General features: G+C 46.8%; 1 protein-coding gene across 3 annotated transcripts in view; it reads right to left on the bottom strand.

The window, feature by feature from the left end:
- The window catches only part of CACNA1H (calcium voltage-gated channel subunit alpha1 H), a 385,850-nt gene that overhangs the window by 28,652 nt on the left and 337,927 nt on the right, over positions 1–19,271 (bottom strand). For 2 of the 3 annotated variants that reach the window (XM_053365819.1, XM_053365821.1), the window contains exons 23-29: positions 18,876–19,001; positions 18,303–18,392; positions 16,523–16,736; positions 7,017–7,168; positions 6,127–6,236; positions 3,762–3,895; positions 2,271–2,341 (exon numbers count right to left, since the gene is read on the bottom strand). In XM_053365819.1, coding sequence (XP_053221794.1) covers positions 2,271–2,341; positions 3,762–3,895; positions 6,127–6,236; positions 7,017–7,168; positions 16,523–16,736; positions 18,303–18,392; positions 18,876–19,001 — 897 coding nt within the window. The remainder of the gene's footprint in view (positions 1–2,270; positions 2,342–3,761; positions 3,896–6,126; positions 6,237–7,016; positions 7,169–16,522; positions 16,737–18,302; positions 18,393–18,875; positions 19,002–19,271) is intronic. The other variant, XM_053365820.1, reaches the window with a different exon arrangement.

The following is a 19,271-nucleotide window of genomic DNA, read 5'->3' as shown; positions in this document are numbered from 1 at the left end:
AGTAGTTATGAGGAAAGGAAACTCTCTTTCCAAACCAGACTCATGTCTGCATGCAGTCAACCTGTTAAGTTATGGGTGAACATATCAGACGACACAGCGATCTCTCTTCAAACAGCTCTTGTTTATTCACAGGCCAGAACAGAACTGAACTGAAGGGTTCAGCCAGCCTGCTTATATAGAGCTCCACTAGAACGCAACAGCAACCATTTTCTGTAACTATCCAATCACTGAACGTCACTTTCAATCCCTTATTTGCATATGTGGACCTGCAGATGTGAGACCGTAACAGGTCAAAGAGGCTCCCAGGTTGCTGGACGCATGTGCAAAAGGGGCCCCTTGCTGCCAGGATCAGGCCTACAGTGGGGAAAATAATCCCCAAGTCGGCTCCTGTTCTGCTTGCCATCTGACGCGGCTCTGGAAAATTATGCAAGTGGGTATTATCCTATCACAAATAATCACCATCCCTTGCTCCTCTGCCTTCTGGTTCACTGCAGAAAGCCACAAATGGCTGGCTTCCCACTGGGAACGATCAGCTGAAGAGATGGGCGGAGAGCCGGCTTGAAAATATGACTCTTTAGCAGCGGCACATAAGGGGGGCGGGGGAGATGATTTTTTCCCTGATTCCAAGTCTGCAAAGTCAGGGTGAAATCTGCCTTGGGCACAACTAAGTGCATTCTGAGCTTGATGGAATAAAAAATAAGAATCAAAATTCAATCCTGAGAAAATCCGCACCCAGTTTAAATGATGCAAAGTACACATACCGTCTGATTTACATATATTAAGCTGCTGTGGTGGTCAGGGCAGGCGGGATAATGTATGTTCCACCCTCATTTCCAAACTAGGGATGGGTGAACTCCACACCAGGGGAGGCTTGATGTTCATATAAAGGACTTGGGGCCCCTGGGAAAATTGGATTTCCCAGGGTCCCTGGAAACAGATGCAGCTTAGCCACATTCCAGCAGCTAGGCAGGAAGAGAGGCGTCCAGTGAGACCTTCACATGAAGCTGTTCCTAAAAGCACAGCTCTTACAAGAGCATGACTCCTCATTGGTTTAAATGTCTCTTGCTGAGTACTTGCAAGAATTCGAGGACACATTTCAGTCAGTTTTTTTGGGGCAGGGGAAAGACATTTAGAGAGATTTTTTTTTAAGAAATTGGGTCCTCCCTTAAAGAGGGCATGTATTGTGGTGAGACCTGAAAACCGACACCCTATGTTGTGGGTGGGTACGATTGGTCAGCCACAACACCCAATGGGTAGGTCCCTCGAAGCTGGGTGGAATCTGGCCAATGGGACGCAGTCCAAACGGTTCGAGGGACCTATTTATGCTCATGCACGTGACCCAGAGCTTCCTCTTTCGGCGTGTGCATTCGGAAAACCCGCCCACCTCTCCCTATTTTTAGGGCTTCGCGCTTGACCTTGCTATGCCGTCGTGTGTTGTCTGTTGGGACAGGGGCACGGCAGGAATTTTCCCCACTTGGCTGATTGGCTGGTGCCATTTGGGTTTTGCCTGCCGCGTAGCAAATCGTCACAACTTTTAAGGTTGCGGATAGGCTCTGGTTCAGGTGATAGGGATGGGAGAATGCTCTCGCCATCCCTATGTGAAGGGTATTCCGTTAAAGGAATCCAGGGACTTGATGGTTTGGTCAACCCCTGAGAGGGGGTTGTGCCTGTGGCTGAGTCCAGGGGGATATTTGGGTGGTGGAGATGGCCTGTTCCCAGCTTTCTGCTTATCCAGGTGTTCACCCTTGGCTGACCTATGCTGGAATCCTGGGTCAGTGCTACCTGCATGGCAGGGAGCTAGTCGAACCAGAGCCTATGCAACCAGTCACTTTCTGTAATCAATAAAGTTGTGGACTAAATTCTGCCAAAAACCAAAACCAAAATTTGAGTCAAATGTGAATTTATTTAGGGGGGAGGTTTCCGGGTCTGAGCATGCAAAAAACCTGAGAGTAATGCTGTCTCTTTTTATCAGTGCATTATTCATATTCTAAATCTAAACCCCACCACTTATCTACATCCAGCCAGTCTATGACAATGACCAAAGGGTTATGGGTCATCATTTTTACACAATAGTGGCATTTAAACCCATTGTTATGGAATTGCTGCACAACTTTCCAGTTCTGTTCTTATGGAAGTTCCTGGTCTACAGTTTTAGAAAATGCTGTTCAGGTGGTCCCCCCTTTTTTGGGGGGGAAAGACCCCACAAACCCACATTCCCAGAGAGAGAAAAACAAACCAAAGCCGGTTCATTCTGGTGCTGGCAGGCTTACCTGCGGGAGGGCTTGGACCACCGTGTCCAGCAGTGCCCGCATCCCTGTGGCCATTTTGAGCAGCTTCAGTACTAGAAGGGAAAACAAAGGGATCAACAAACAATGGAGCCTCCATTGTTCTTCAAGTGTACCTTAAAGAAGAAGATGCCCTAGACAAACCATGGTGCAGGCCTGCTGCGTTCATGCTCTGCTTGTAAAGCACCCTGGGAATATCTAGCTGGTCATCGTTGGGGATGGGATGCTGGACCAGATACCCTGCCTTTGGTCCTGCCCAGCAGGGCTCACTTTAAGTTCCCTAACAATTCCACTAAAAGTGAAGAAGGCTAATTCTGTCCGAGGAAATAACAGATGGGAGAGAACCACCTTGGACGCCAGGGCTGGTAGTCAGTGCTGTGCTATTTCAAAGTGTTGGTGCTGACCTTTAAAGCCCTAAAAGGCCTCGGCCCTGTATACCTGAAGGAGTGTCTCCACCCCCATCGTTCAGCCCGGACACTGAGGTCCAGCTCCGAGGGCCTTCTGGCGGTTCCCTCATTGCGAGAAGTGAGGTTACAGGCAACCAGGCAGAGGGCCTTCTCGGTAGTGGCGCCCGCCCTGTGGAACACCCTCCCTTCAGATGTCAAGGAAATACGCAGCTATCCTATCTTTAAAAGACATCTGAAGGCAGCCCTGTTCAGGGAAGTTTTTAATATTTAATGCTGTACTGTTTTTAACATTTGATTGGGAGCCGCCCAGAGTGGCAGGGGAAACTCAGCCAGATGGGCGGGGTATAAATAATAAATAATAAATGCTCTTCCACCATATGCCAAAGAGAACAACAACTACCAGACTTTTAGAAGGCATCTGAAGGCAGCCCTGTTTAGGGAAGCTTTTAATGTTTGATGCATTACTGTATTTTAATATTTTGTTGAAAGCTGCCCAGAGTGGCTGGGGAAACTCAGCCAGATGGGCAGGGTATAAATAAATTATCATCATCATCATCATCATCATCATCATCATCATCATCATCATCATTATTTTCCTACCCAGGGCGATGTGTTTATCAGTCAGGCAAAGTAGTCATCTGAAAAGCTGCCTCCGGGGTACACCCTCTGACTGAGGACATGTCTATAGCTCCCATCAGCCCCAGAAAGAATATGGTGATTGATCTGGGATCTGCCACCCCTGTTTTAGGGAGCTTGGTGGTAGAGCACATTCCTTCCGTGAAGAAAGGGTTGTCCTCTGACAAGTAGCCCTGCTAGTCCTCCAGAAGCAGTTAGACATCCCAGACCACTCGCCATATTCTGTCTGGGGCTGATGGGAGTCAGAGTGCAGCAACAGCTGGAGGGCCACAGCTGCCCCAACCCTGGAGTAGACAGTATGGGCCGAAGGCTCCAATCCTATACACGTCTACCTGGGAGTAAGTCCCATTAAACTCTGCAGGGCTTACACTGTAAACAGACCCCGGCTGGCTTCCTATACTCATAGGAGCACCTCACCAGACCCCAGATTTACCTCTAGCAATTCTGAGCACCCTCATGATGCGTATGATGGTGGGGTTGATGGGCAGCGCGGCGTTCATCTCAATCTCCTCCAGTGTGATGCCCATGATTGACAGCAGAACAATGGCAAGGTCCAGTTGGTTCCATCTAAGAGGGTAGACATGGGAAGGCAGAATAACAGGTGGTAATAAGAGTTGAGATTTGCAGAACTGCAAGGTAGATTTCTAGTCTTAATAAGCACCCAACACCTTGATGAATAGAAAAGTATCCCAATATAACATGGGTGCAAACAAATATATACCTCCTGCCTCTTTCTATTACCACTTTCTATCTGTTTTTCCTGGCATCTCTCTCACTTCCTCTCTGTCACTCTTGCCAAGGGTCCAAACTGATTGCCCACAGGGAGCTTTCAAAATTACCCCAAGGGCCACACAAAAATAGACAAGCAGCCCACTCCTGGTGTAAAACAAGCATACCCATTTTTCATCTAGTGGGTGGACTTTAGATGACTCTTGAGGTGCCTTTCAATCCAATGATTCTATGTTTCTATGACTTCATCAGCAACAATGTCAGCCCGGACACTGAGGTCCAGCTCCGAGGGCCTTCTGGCGGTTCCCTCACTGCCAGAAGTGAAGTTACAGGGAACCAAGCAGAGGGCCTTCTTGGTGGTGGCACCTGCCCTGCAGAACACCCTTCCATCAGATGTCAAGGAGATAAATAACTATACAACTTTTAGGAGACATCTGAAAAAAGCCCCGTTGTACAGGGAAGTTTTTAATGTTTGATGTTTTAATGTGTTTTTATATTTTGCTGGAAGCCGCCCAGAGTGGCTGGGGCAATCCAGCTAGATGTGTGGGATATAAATAATAAATTTAATAATATTGTTAGAATTAATGGTCAACCAAACTGAATCCAAGACTGTGGGTTGGCTGTTTGCTCAAGCACTCATGTGTGCCAGTTGATGCTCGTCCAACAAACAAAACTGCCCTATTTGTTCCCACCTGTACCCAGTTTGGGCCACAGGCAATGCTCTGGAGCTCCCCCCCTCCAGATAGATAGATAGATAGATAGATAGATAGATAGATAATTTACAGTGGTGCCTCGCAAGACGAAAAGAATCCGTTCCGCGATTCTCTTCGTCTTGCGGTTTTATCGTCTTGCGAAGCAAGCCCATTAGCGGCTTAGCGGATTAGTGCTATTAGCGGCTTAGCGGGCTTAGCGGATCAGCTGATAAGTGGCTTAGCGGCTTAGCGGATCAGCTGTTAAGCGGCTTAGCGGATCAGCTGATAAGCGGCTTAGCGATCAGCTGATAAGCGGCTTAGCGGCTTGGGAAAAAGGGGGGGGGGAGGAAAAAACCCTGAAGGAACTCGCAAGACATTTTCGTCTTGCGAAGCAAGCCCATAGGAAATTCGTTTTGCGAAGCACCTCCAAAACGGAAAACCCTTTCGTCTAGCGGGTTTTCCATCTTGCGAGGCATTCGTCTTGCGGGGCACCACTGTATTACGGTCGGAGACCAGCTTATAAAACACACTTGGGGGTACAGTCACAGAAGGAAAACAAACAATTAATACAATGTAGAACAATAAATTTAAAATTTATAAATGCGATAAGCGTATAGACACTTAAAACTTTAAGATAAACTACCACAGAGAGCTGACCCAGAGTCACCCATGGAACCGAGTTTTGGGATTTTCTTAACAAACTAGTTTGAGTTGGGAGATGGTCTGTGCCTACAGATCTGTACACAGAATCTGGCGACCATCTGAGTCATCTTCTGATCTTTGCCTAACAGGAAAAGGTCAAATTTTTGCTTTTCCAGGAGGTCAGCGAGCCTCACCAGTAGGGGATCAATGGTCTGACTATGTGCCTCTTCATAAAAGGGACATCTAAAGAACAAGTGCTCTGAGCTTCCTATATCCCCCAATGAACAGGCGCAAAGTCTCTGAGCATATGGGACTTTTTCAAAGGCTCCTTCCCGGACTGGTGAGGGCAGAGCTGAGCTTCTGGCAAGTGTAAAGGCCCTTCTTGCATTTTTAGATATGAGAAAGAAGAGATATGCTGCCGGTGCGGCTATATTTCTCTCAATTTCTCCAATTTTATAGTTGGGGCACCTTGAGCAGTCCTGTTGACTGTCAGTGTCTATGATTCTTTGCCTGACTGTAGCTTTTGTCTGGCCCAACCCCAGGATTAGAAGGGCTTGAGGGGCAAAACCCAGTTTCTGAAGGGTGTTCAGGATGGCTGTCTGCCAGCCTGACTGGAACTGGTCGCAGAGGATCAGTGGGGCTATTCCTCGGGGGAGCAGAGTCAATGTCAGCCATTTGTAAATTGATGTTAGGCATCCCCCCCCCTCCAGTCTAGAATGGAATAAAGCTTCTAACCTGTCTTTGAAGAATCTCCGAAACCCAAATGCTACCAGTTTCATCACAGCTTCAAACACAAAGACAATGGTGAAGACGTAGTTGCAGTATTTCAGTGCTTCATCCAGCGACTGCGAGGAATCAAAAGCAGGTGTTACGGAGGTGTTCCCTGCAATATTTAACTTCCCACACACAGAATGCACATGCGCAACGAGTCCAGCTCTTTCCCCCTGACCCTGCACAGGCCGAACTAGATGTTAGGGTCAATCAGAGTGGGAAAGCTTTCTCATTCTCTTCTGGGCAGCCTTCCAGGGAGTCACAGGCCAGTTCCTGCAGCACAAAGGTAAAATTCACACGAGTTGCTCCACCCACTTTTGCTTCTGCCTCTGCGCACCCCTGGCATGCGGTCCCTGAAAGGTTGCTCAGGAGGTAAGGCGATCCTCAGGCTGAAAAGATCTCCACACCCTCTGTATTCTCACTGGCAGTAAGCACCCACTAAAAGAGCCTTGCTATCTGAAATACTTGCTGAATGAGAGAGCCTGGGAATTGGGATCTTCTGCATGCAAAGGAAGTGCTCTAGCACTCAAGAAAGTCATGTTGTCCTTGAAGAATTATTGTAAACAGGTCAAAACGTTAGCAGGATTACAGTAAATCCAGCAGTATAAAATAAGTAGAGATAAAATGTGAAAGGTGGGCGGGATAGATGGAGTGATTAGAAGATAACCAAAAGGAACCATGGAAGGGCAGGGCAGTCAATGATCAATGTATTGTTGTATTGGTTAATGTATAAATGTGGGAAATTTGAAACAGAAGAATTATAAAATTAAAGGAAGGAAGGAAGGAAGGAAGGAAGGAAGGAAGAAAGAAAGAAAGAAAGAAAGAAAGAAGGAAGGAAGGAGTGCTGTCCATACCTTGGGTTGGTTGAAATGCTCCATTGACATGGTGATGACATTGACTCCGATGATGAAGGTGATGAAAAGGTCTAGGTAGTGACTGGTGCAGAGCATGTGAATGTACTTCCGGGCAGGCGAGTAATTAGCATAGTATGGCCGCCGCTGGGCTTCTGCAGAAAGAGGCAATGGAATACACAGCCATTAGCGCTGTCCTCTGTATTTTGGGGTGCAAGGCATGCTGGTAGGGACAGCCACATGATTTCCCTGCAGGTGGGTGTATTCAATGACTCAAATGCCTTTTTTTTTCTTGAGGGGGATACAGCTGAGAGGTTCAGGGAGAAATGGAATGTCTCAAGCCCACCACGTAAGGGAGACAAGGAACAGCAAAGTATTTTGGAGAAATACGCCACCCACAAAGAAATTAAGCACGTCTCTGTCATACTCCAGAATTATTGCATAGGGGGAGAAGGTCTCAGGGTTGCCCTGTTCAAAAATCACAGATTGGTCAGGGTTGGTGCAAATCTTCTGAGATCTTTCTTCTGTGTTGTTATTTTCTTTTTTTTAAAAATAAAAACACAGATCTTCTTGTGAAGTTTGCTTCTTGTGTTGGTTTTAAGAAGAGACACTCAGCCATCCCCAGACCCATCTGTTTTTTTGTTTTTGTTTTAAAAAACATAGCACTTGCCTTGCTGGATTCACGAAGGATAAGACTATCAAGAGCTAATAGTCACGATGGCTGTATGCTACCTCCAGGATCAGAAAGCAAAATTCCTCTGAATCTCAGCTGTGGGAGATTGTGAGTAGAAGGGTACTATTGTGCTCATGTTCTGATTGTGGGCTTCCCATGGGCATCTTTGGAGGTCGGGCCTGTTTGCAAAAGGGCTTTTAAACAGCCCTACACAGCACTTTGAAGTCGCAAATCAGGATTATTATTTTTACTGTATTTACTCGTATCAAATGCTCACCTTTTTTTTGGCCAAATTACGTTGTGAAAATTAAGGTGTGCATTAGATTCGATGGTGCATTTGGCTTGAGTAAATACGGTACTTAAAATGCCTGCTGAAATTTAAAAAGTATTCATCAAGTGCAAGAACAAAAACAGGGAAGGGGGCCTGTTTGATCTCAGCCAGGAGGGAGTTGCACAGAGCTGGGACTTCAATACTCAATTCATGTCTCCTGGGGAATACGAGACGTGCATCTGAGTCATAGGAGAACTACTATCAGGGGTGCAGCATAATTTTCTGTGGAGGTATGTTCTGATGCAGAATCTTTTTTTTATATTATGAATTTTTTATGTTCCACTTTGTATGCTTAAAAATATTTTATGATCAATACTGGGTTTTTCTTGGTAGCTTTTATTAAGAATTCAAGAAGAGCCTGCTATATCAGGCTAGTGGCCAACTAGATGCCATGCCACAAGCAGGGCCTTGGTGCAAGAACAACTTTCCCCTCCTGTGGTTTCCAGAAGCACTGCTGGCTCTGGAGGCAGAGAATAGCCTCCATAGCCTTCTCCTGATTTTCTACAATCCTTTTTAATAGCCACCCATGTCCATTACGGCCTGGAAGATGCCCAATCGCCATTGGGTGGCATCTAAATGCTGTTGGTAATAAAGAAATACTATGGATCTTGAGAGCTGGAAGATGCGGAAGCAGCCAAACATATAAAGAAAAACAATGAGGCATAAGATTCACATTGGGTCATTATAAGAACTGCAAGAACTGGGGCCTGAGTTTATTGTTTTCCTCTTCCCTCTTCATTGCTTTTTCCTTTTGTATCTTTTTTTTCAGGAGGAAGGCACTGTCATCTTTTATTTTTTAAAAAAGTGACCTGCAAACCATTTCTGGGAACATTTTCAGCTAAAGAGCAAAAGCAAAGATTCTTTCAAGAAACAAGCAAACTCCTTGAGCTGCCCTTGCGGCTGTGGTCCCCGGCCCTTGACCTTTCGAGTGCTTTCCAGCTGACGTTAGTGCTGCAGATTGTTTTGCTGATGCAAAAGACAACCGGATCAGAATGTACCAGCTTAAATAATCAGATCAAAAGGAAACCAGATTGGCTGGTGACCCTTCAGCTATTAATCTCCCCCAGTCCTCTCTGGATGGCTAAAAAGGACGTTTCAAATGTCTTTTGACCAGGGTCACCCATGTTTCTCCCAGCCAAGCAATCTGAAAGCAAAGTAGAAAGCAAATGTTTTTTTTCTTTTTCTGGCTGGGTGGATTCTAGCTCTCAACGTTATTTGCCAGAGTCTCATAAATCTGCTCTGAGCAGACAGGCGGACTGTGTGCTGCTAGCCTGGCTAATCCTACTGGCCTCCATGTCAAAAGCAAGGCTTTGGATGTTTATGTAAAAACAGGAATGCAGTTGTCCATGGGGGAGGACCACATGGCAGAAATAGCTTTTCTTGTGCATCATGCAAAGACTGAAACAAAGACAGGTGACAACGACTGAACTCTATTAACGCACCAGTTTCCAAAAGCCTGATGAAAGAAGAATCATCACTGTGAGTACTGCCCAAATACGGACAATCTTGAAGCCCAGTCCTGTGAGCTGTATACCTGGATTACAGTGATGGCTCTCAAACTTTCACATTTTGGAGACCCTTTTGCTGAACTTCTGGCAATGGAATCCTGGGTATGGCAAGGATTCTGGGTAGTTCTAACACAGGAAATGCAGGCTCAGGGGCCAAAAGGAGCTCTCAAGGCCATAGCTCAGAAGATGATGGGCTGGCCACCTCTGTTGAACCAGCAGCACTAGAGGAAGAGGCGCTGGAAACCAACCCAGCCCCCAAAACCATGACTAGGCTTGAGCTAGACAAATGAGGGGGGTTTGAATTGAGATTCCTAGAGAATGCACTCTTGGAGCCTACGTCTCCAGCCCCCATATCCCTAGGAACTGTCATCCTTCACGAGTCTGGAAAAAATTACCTAGAAGGAGAAGGTGCAAGAATCCAAGCTAGAAGCTTTCCTCATTTAAAGGAGTCTGTTCCTCAAGGAAGGTGTAGAGCATGGGAAGGGTGATCTGACTTTGGAGGAATAAAAGGCTTCAATTCAGTCCTAGGTTTCACTGGAGCACAATGCTTATTTGGAGCTCTCCATGGTGCTGAAACCACTGGGCTGCTTTGTACCCTCTAGGTTTCTTGCCAAGGTAGCATGTCCTGCTACAATCTTGCTTCTGGCCATCATCTGCTGCCTTGGATATTGACCCTTGCTTGTTTGGCACAATGTACTTGCTTCTGGCCCAACTAGATCGACAGCCTAATTGCAAACCCTGACCAGTGGAGCCTGGTCCTTGCAGAGACCTGACACCAGGCCTGTTGGAGTCCTTACTGTTGTCCTTTATGAACTGAGACGGGTCCCTAAAACACATTCTAAAGCTGCACCCTACAAGTGAAATGCTGGTTGTGGTGGTCAGGCTAGTTGCCTAGCATGATTTGCCACACAGAGGCACTCCTAATGCATTCCTGATAAGGTATCCTAGTTACTGGCTCAGAAGAGCAGTGGGTGGGGAACCTGTGTCCATCCAGAAATTGCTGGACCCTATCGCCCATCAGTCTCACCCAACAGTCCTGGGAGATAGGAGTTGCAGTCTTGGAGGGCCACAGGTTCTGGAGACTTATGAAGCAAAGTCACAATTGATATGGTACAGTGTGCAGGTATGGTACAGTAATTCAGCAAGGGGGCTAGGAAGCTCAGGTTGACATCTCAGGTGGGTTTGAGAAGACAGAGTGAAAGGAAGCGCTTGGAATATCTTCAGTACACGGGTGAAAGAAAGGAGGAGTCCTTTCAACTTGGAGACACACACATAGTAGCACCCTGACAACACTGGAAGTGACATGCAACAAGGTGCTCATGCTCTGTCCAACAACGCATGCAACGTCCCTTAGAAGAGATGCCAATTCATGCACGGTGCAAAGGTGAGGATGCACAGGGGTGTGCCACAGCGGTGGCAGCAGTGGCCAGGGAATGGTGGGCTTGACTTCACTCTTTGTTATTGTGATGCAGGACCAAGGCATAGCCCCACAGAAGCCAAAGCACACACTGCTGCACGAACATATGTGAGGCAAGTCTGGACTATGTATGTTTCCTTGATATGCTCCTGCTTCCCTTGGGGCTATGAAGCTCCAGGACAGGTCTCACCAACAGCTCAATTGTGTGAGATTCTGCACACAGCAGAGGCCCAGGAGTGTTGGGGGTGGGGGAGAAGAAGTCCTCTAGGACAGTGATGGCCAAACTTGGACCTCCAGCTGTTTTGGGACTACAACTCCCATCACCCCTAGTTAACAGGACCAGTGGTCAGGGATGATGGGAATTGTAGTCCCAAAACAGCTGGAGGGCCGAGTTTGGCCATCACTGCTCTAGGAAAAGGAAACTCTGGGGCATTCATTTCATAACTTAAAATAAACCGACAAGAGACCATCCCATGCCTTACCAGCGAGAGATTTAATCTGGGCACACAGATAAATTTCCCACCTCCCTGCTTAATACATTAGAGACCGAGAACTTTCTCTCTCTGTGTGGTTAATTTTTAGATTTCTCCAGGGGACGCATTCATTCCAATAGTCCCTCGGAAGCTCCTCCTGAAGGTTTGAATTGGTTTGTTGCGTACTCTGTGTCGGGGGGCAGGGTGGGGAGGGATAACACTTGCCAGTCTGGCATGCCAAGGACAAAAGTGGGTTGGAACAACACAACGGGCCCCTCAACTCCAAATGCCTACCTTTGACCTAGCTAGCTAGGCAAAGGTGTGGTTAACTAGTTTGGGGGATGGCGACATACAGATGGCGGGTCAAGATGAGCAAGTGGCAAATTTGCTAGCTATGTAGCATTCTGCTGATGTTGAACCACTCTCCTTCCCTCTGTCCATGGCTTCTCAATCGTCATGATGCTCCTCTGTCCCTGAAACCTGTTCTGAAAACTTCTGAGAAGGAAGCGGCCATGTGGGTGAACCTTCTTCCCACTTTGACTGGTGGTGTTGATTCAGCCATAGCATCTTTTCCCATCCAGTTAAAAGCGCCAAGTGATACACGACTAGGCCAAGCCCGGCTCAGTTCTGCTGCAACTCACAGATATGACCACTGGCCACGGACACACACTCACAGATCCACCACAAGCCACAGAGAAGGAGTCGCGCGTCAGATCTTTCTGAGTCTGCCATCTTTTTTTGCTAAGAAGTCACCTACAGAAAACCAAAGCAAGAGCACCCAAACCCTTCAGGATAGAAATAATGGGAGGAACCGCCTCCACTATTATTTCAGTTCTTCGTTACGGTGGGAGGGGGAGGATATGTTTAGATCAGGGGTGGGACCAGACACTACACATCCTTACCTGGCTCTTGGGACTCACCCCAGGTAATACACCTCACCACCCCGTCTACTCCATGCCCTCCTTGAGTCTTATGTCCAGGGGGAATGTGTGTGCAGGAACCTCTGAGTGACCTCTGAGTGACTAGAATGTGACCTGTGATGCTAACGTAAGTGTTGTATCCATTGCCCCAACAGCGTGTCACCCCCCAGAAAGTTGCCTACAACTACCGTATTGCCCCAAATATAAGCTGCACCTTTTTTCCAAATTCCGACTCTGAAAAGTCAAAGTGTGACTTATATTCGGAACCAGCCTCCTGGCACTACCGCCCTGAACGGGGCGTGAGGGAGGCAGGCACACAGCGTGCTCAAAACCGAGCATCGGCCCTCCCCCTGCCCCCCGTTCAGGGCGGTAGAGCCGGGAGGTGGGTGCACAGCGCGCTCAGAACCAAGCGTCAGCACCAGCTGCCCCCTCCCTCGCCCAGGGCGGTAGTGCTAGGAGGCTGGCCGCACCCACAAATAAGCCTTCAAATTTAAAGATGTGGCTTATTTGCGGGTGCATCTTATATTCGGGCCAATACGGTAAATGTGGCCCTCAGCTGAAAATCACCAGTTGTGTGGTCTCTGCTGAGGATCTTCCCCCAGTTCCTACTGCTAGGCAGACTAGGGTTTCATAAGAGGCTGTGGCGTGTAACACACCAGGATGTTGCTTTGAGAAACATCCTGAGATAAAACAGGTTGTTGTGACCTGCGAGATGAGGCTCCTGCTGCAAAGATCTTTGCGGAATTCCTTCCAGTCAATCATTCTTATTTAAATGTTGCTGCTGTGCTTTAAATTTACGTTATACTGCCTTGTTTATACTGCTCCTTCTGTTCTCATTGCCTTGCCTGGCTGTTTCAACATTGCCCTGCCTTGATATTTTTTTTATGGAGTTGTTTCAATTCATGCTATTATTCTGCCGGCGCTCTTAACTTTTTCCATTATGTGCCAATAAGCCATTTAAGTGACTTTGGTTGCAGTTGTGGGTCCATGGAGCTGATCGCAGGCTCTGCTTCTATACCCCAGTGGATTAGGTAAAGGGTAAAGAGACCCCTGACCATTAGGTCCAGTCGTGGCCGACTCTGGGGTTGCGGCGCTCATCTCGCTTTATTGGCCGAGGGCGCCGACGTACAGCTTCCAGGTCATGTGGCCAGCATGACTAAGCCGCTTCTGGCGAACCAGAGCAGCGCATGGAAACGCCGTTTACCTTCCCGCCGGAGTGGTACCTATTTATCTACTTGCACTTTGACATGCTTTCGAACTGCTAGGTTGGCAGGAGCAGGGACCGAGCAATGGGAGCTCACCCCGTCATGGGGATTCGAATTGCTGACCTTCTGATCGGCAAGCCCTAGGCTCAGTGGTTTAACCCACAGCGCCACCCGTGTCCCTTGCCCCCAGTGGATTACAAAGATGCAAATTCGAACCCAGATTAACGGTGATGTTTCCTGACCCCAGTGTAAACAAGGAGTTCACCCCAGAATTCCCCAAACGAATCACCTTGAGCTTGATCTGATCACAGCTATTTACGACCACATGGCAGCTAAATAATATTTAGGGCAGGCATGTGGTTATGTAGGGCAGAAAGAAAAAACACAAGGAAGAAACCAAAAGCAGGTGTTCCTGCCTTCACTGCCCCCCAGGGATGGACCATATTGAGCTTCAAGCATCTTGGGCACTTAAGAAACTGGAATGGAGTGAGCAGGTGGAAGTTTGTGAGGTATTTCCAAGATTGAGGCAGGCAGGAAAGATGCCTGAGGAAGATTTGTGTCCTCAGGCCACCTACAGAAATCGTTGCAGGGAGCTCAGCGACAGAGAACAGAACCGGAATGGAAAAGTAAACCTTTTCTCTGCACTTTCGGGAGGGCAGATCTGAGAGCATCCCCCACTTTGTGGCGCTCTTGCCCTTTCTGAACTCATCTTGCAGCTGCCTCCAGGCGCCCGTCTCCTGGGAGCGGAGGCAGAGCCGATTCTCATGGATTTACAAAGGAAATGTTTATGAAGCACTTAATATCGACTTTGCTGCTATTGGGGGGGGGGGAGCCTGGGAGACTGCGATGGAGAGAGGCATGTGAACTAGCGCACCCTCCATCTCTCAGAAAAAAATATGTTGAGCTCTCTCAGATCAGCAGCCGAAGTGGCGGTAAAAGCATCAAGGGCTGGTCTGCGCTAAACATCTACATTGGTTTTATATTTTCATAGATATCAGCATTCCTTCCAGCAGCGGTTGGAGGACCGGTGTAGGAAAGATGGTGTTGTTTCTGTTGGCTTGGCTGGAAAATTGCAAAATTCAGCGAAGGGGAAGTCTAGGTGTTCAGCATCACCCTACCTGTGGCACCCTCCTGCATCAACCAGCCTTTGACTCAATTTGCTATTAAAACAGAGATAGAGATAGGGAGAGAGAGAGAGAGAGAGAGAGAGAAAAGGAGAAGGAGGAGGGAAGAGGATTGTGGGAATATCTTTTGGCTTCCCCACCTACTCTGCCCAGAAGGCTGCCAGTCCAATCTAGAATCGCACCCACCCACCCACCGGTGGGATAGCTGAATGTGCATCTCTTCCAAAGGGATTCCACCTTTGGGCTCTTTCTCCTCGACCCCCAAGCTGGGAGTCTTCCCCACTTCCCCGACCCCCACGCTCTGCCATTCCCACCCCCCACCCCATGCAGCGTCTGTGTGGCATGCGGGGACCATGCACCGAGACCCTCCAAAAAAAGGAAGAAAGAAAAGAAAGTCAGCTAGTGGATCTGTTTTCCTTATTTAAAAACGTACCATAGGAAATCCCATCGATGGGCCTTAAATAACGTTGGTGATGCTTTAAGTCCCAGGGTTAGGGGCAACAGGACACCATTGGGAATCAGAAACGGGGCAAGAAAGAGAGATGTGTGGCTGGGGAACCCACTGGAGATTTGGGTGGGTGCGTCCAATGTACAGGTGAAACTCGAAAAGTTAGAATATCATGGAAAAGTTCCTTTCTTTCACTAATTCAACTTCAAAGGTGAAACTAATATACGAGATAGACTCATGACATGCAAAGCGAGATATGTCAAGCCTTGCTTTGTTCTACAGGTGAAACTCGAAAAATTAGAATAGCGTGGAAAAGTTCCTTGATTTCCAGAATTCAACTTAAAAAGTGAAATTAATATATGAGATCAACTCATGACATGCAAAGCGAGATATGTCAAGCCTTGATTTGTGATCATTGCGATGATCATGGGGTACAGCTGATGAAAACCCCAAATTAGCAATCTCAGAAAATGAGAATATTCAAGGAAATCAGCAAAACAAGGATTGCAAATCGAGCAAGATTGGACCTCTGAGAAGTAGAAGCATTTCTCACTTTGCATGTCATGAGTCGATCTCATATATTAGTTTCACCTTTTAAGTTGAATTCCTGAAATAAAGGAACTTTTCCACGATATTCTAATTTTTCGAGTTTCACCTGTAGCATCCTTAACTGTGCCTGAAGGAACCTGCCAGTAACTTAACCCATAGTTGAGGTTCCTGTTTTCAGAATTCATACATAGCAAGGCAACTTGGACCTCCTCTGTGGATTTCGTTTATCAAAGATCCTCTTATCCCTGATCATCTTGCTCAGTATTGACTACCAGCGGCTCCCCAAGGTCTCAGCTAGGAGTCTTTCCCAGCCCAGTTTCTGAGGATTGAAATCGGGACCCTCTGTGTGTGAGGCACGTGCTTCACACTGAACGATGTCCTTAACAATAAAGTAAGATTCTAGACCTCATCGTTCTGAACGAAGGGGTAGTTTGTAGGTAGCCTGCCATACACTATTGGTTCATCTAGGTCAGTGAGGTCTACACTAGCTCCCCACAACCTGCTGGCCACCCAGGCACTGCTGGACTACAATTCCCATCATCCTCGACCACTGGCCATGCGGGCTGGTGCTGGTGGGAGTTGTAGTCCCCGTTGCGGACCTGGATATTTGGGTAAGCTGTGCCAAGTGTGCAATAGGAGCCAATGGAAGGGGAACGGAGGAAAGGTCAACTCTGACTCTTAAAGCATCTCCGAAAAAAAAAAAAAAGGAATGGGAAGGGAACAAGAGAGAGAGAGCGCGTCTTCTTCCGTCCCGTTGTCAAACCAAAGCAAACCAAAAAAGGAATCCAGGGGCAAAAGATATCTTGCTTTGGAAGCAGGCAAGGCTCAGAAAGATTGTGATTTGTACCGCTGTCTACCGACCAGACATGTATATCGCCTTACTCCTGCGCTTTTTCTCCAGCCTCCGGAGCCGCTTCTCCTCGCGCCGCCGGGCCTCTTCCGCTTCCTGGTGCTGCCGGCACTTGTGGAAGTTCTCCACCACCACCCCGACGAACATGTTGAGCACGAAGAAGCTGACGATGAGGAGGAAGGAGATGAAGTAGAGGAGCATCCAAGGGTTGTGGTTCTGGCTGGGCTGGCGGCGGAGGTGGGAAGGAAGCAGGGAGACAGAGAGAGACAGAGCAATGTGGGATGAGCGTGAGAAGGTTCAATGGAGCCCACCATCAGGGAAGCGTATGGTATAAGGTAGTGTTTCTCCAACTGGCGCTGGACTACAGTGCCCATCATCCCTGACCATTGGTCCTGTTGGCCAGGGATGATGGGAGTTATAGTCCACCAATAGCTGGAGACCCAAGTTGGAGAAACATTAGCATAAGGCCACACCACACATTTATTGCCAATTGATTTTTTTTTGAGTTTCATTTTTAAATAACAAATTAACAACAGATTAATTCAAATTTAAAACAAATTTACAAGTTGACTTCCTGTCCCACTTTCAATATGTTTCTTTTCTTTCCCTCCTTGATTGCTCCTTTCCCCTAATTTCTGTTCCACTACTTAAAATAATTTAACATTTTGTTGTTCATTTCCCACCCTTTCTCAGTTTCCATGGGCTGTGCATGTTTCAATTCCTGCTTAGACTTTTGTTGAGCTAAAACATTTCCCCAGTTATTCATGTCGAGTTACTCTTCCTTTATCTATCCACACCGTGATTTCAAATCACATTTCTTCCAATGCATCTTATTCATCTTGCCTTTATGATTTCACAGTGCTCTAATAAGCAATGGCAAATGTATCCTCTTCTTTTACCCTAGCATTCTATTCAGACTCCATTCTATTCAGAGAGAGGAGCTACCCAGCTTTGAGATAGTAACTAGGCAATCAGAAGGGAGGGAGCAGCTGGGCGATACATCAATCGAGTGTGTGTGTCTATCATGCTTGCAACATGATACTGTAATAAAAAGACTATAAATCTACTGAATGCTTGTTAATTCTTATTGGTGAGCTACCAGAAGGGAGAGGGGAACTCCCGTACTTGACAGGACCTGAGCGGTCTTTCTGTCCACCTGTAAGTCCCAGCCTCTTGCTTTTATAGGATCTGATCGGGGCATCCAGGACCACTTGACAAGGAAAGGGCAGGTTTAAAGTGCTCTTAAATACTGCATACGCCGCTAGGATTTTAATAGCAAAAAATTGGAAAAGTGACTTAATCCCCACAAAAATCGACAGGCAAGTGAAGGTGATAGAATACCTAGAACTTGCAAAAAAGACTGGGAGAATAAGAGGAAACTCAAACCAGAAAGTCAGTAAAGACTGGATAATATTCCAAGAACATCTCAAAAAGTACTGCGATAATGCAAATCTCCTGACAGATTTAGACTGAACCTTGAATTACAAGGAAACTATAAAAGCAAAAATTTCTCTTGATAAGTAACGGAAAAAATAAGAAAGTGCGTACAGATTAATAAGGTGTAAAAAGTACAATGAGGTGAATCGGAAGCCAAAGTATGTGTAAATGTTAGATGATATGTGGTGAGTTAGTGTCTATGGTTTGTTTATGGTGTTTTCTGTTTTCTTTATGTTTTGTAAATTGTTTTGCAATAAAGAACTTTTTAAACAACAACAAAAACTTGAAAGGATGGATATGCAAAGGCCTTTAAATTTCTCCCCCAATAACAGTGTTACGATCTTTAGCTTCTACCTGCTGGTCGATGCCAACTGCGTCCAGTCCGTCATACATGATGTTCACCCAGCCGTCTTTGGAGGAGAGGACGAACAAGGACATTAGGGCCTGTGGAAGAAAGGGAGACAAACCCTCTGTTTATGTGGTGGTAGGCACCTATAGGCTAGTGCTAGTGACGTCCTCAATCACAGATCACCAGGGCAGGTTTTTTTGTTTTTTTTAAAAAAGAAGTGTCCTGGAATTTTTTATTCTCTCCCCTGCCACTGTGGCATAGGACAGTGTATATGCATAGCAATGCATATAAGGCACTTTAAATATATACAGGTTGGGGACCTTGAAGCATAAGGAGAAAGAATAAGACTCTCCCTAGTGGTGCAGCAATAAAACTGCTAGCACCTTTGCAAAGCTAAGCAGGGTCCGGTATGGTTTCAAATTGGATGGGGGACCACGTGTTGAGATTCCTGCATTGGTGTCCCTTCTAACTCTACATTTCTATGATGAGTATTGAGAGTCAACACTATGTTTGGCTAACAAGATGTGTACAGGTGGAAGGCAAAGCTCAGTTTGCATGGTCTCCTCTCTTCTCCTTACCTGCCCCAAGTTGTCGAAGTTGTACTTCCGCCGGACCCACCTGTAGTGGGCGTTTCTGCAGTCAGCCTTGGTGGAGATGTTTCGGATGTCCAACCCCTCACAATGGTAGAATTTGCCTTTAAACAGCTGGGTTGGGGAGGACAAATACAAACAAAAACCAGGGAGAGAGAGAGAACATGAGCCTTGTTTTATATTTTTATGAATTTGCAGGTTATATGCAGAGACTAGGGCCCTGCGGGACTTGACATCTTTCCGCAGGGCCTGCAAGACAGAGCTGTTCCGCCTGGCCTTTGGTCAGGGCGCAGCCTGACTCTCTCCTTTGGCAATCTTCACAGAACTTTAGCCTAATGGTTGCCATCAATTTGATTTGAATTAATTTTTATAATGAAATGTTTT

Source organism: Podarcis raffonei, chromosome 14, assembly GCF_027172205.1.
Source record: "Podarcis raffonei isolate rPodRaf1 chromosome 14, rPodRaf1.pri, whole genome shotgun sequence".
In the NCBI taxonomy this organism is placed as follows: Eukaryota; Metazoa; Chordata; class Lepidosauria; order Squamata; family Lacertidae; genus Podarcis; species Podarcis raffonei.
Note: the sequence above shows the minus strand (reverse complement) of the source record. Positions and strands in the feature narration are given on the sequence as shown.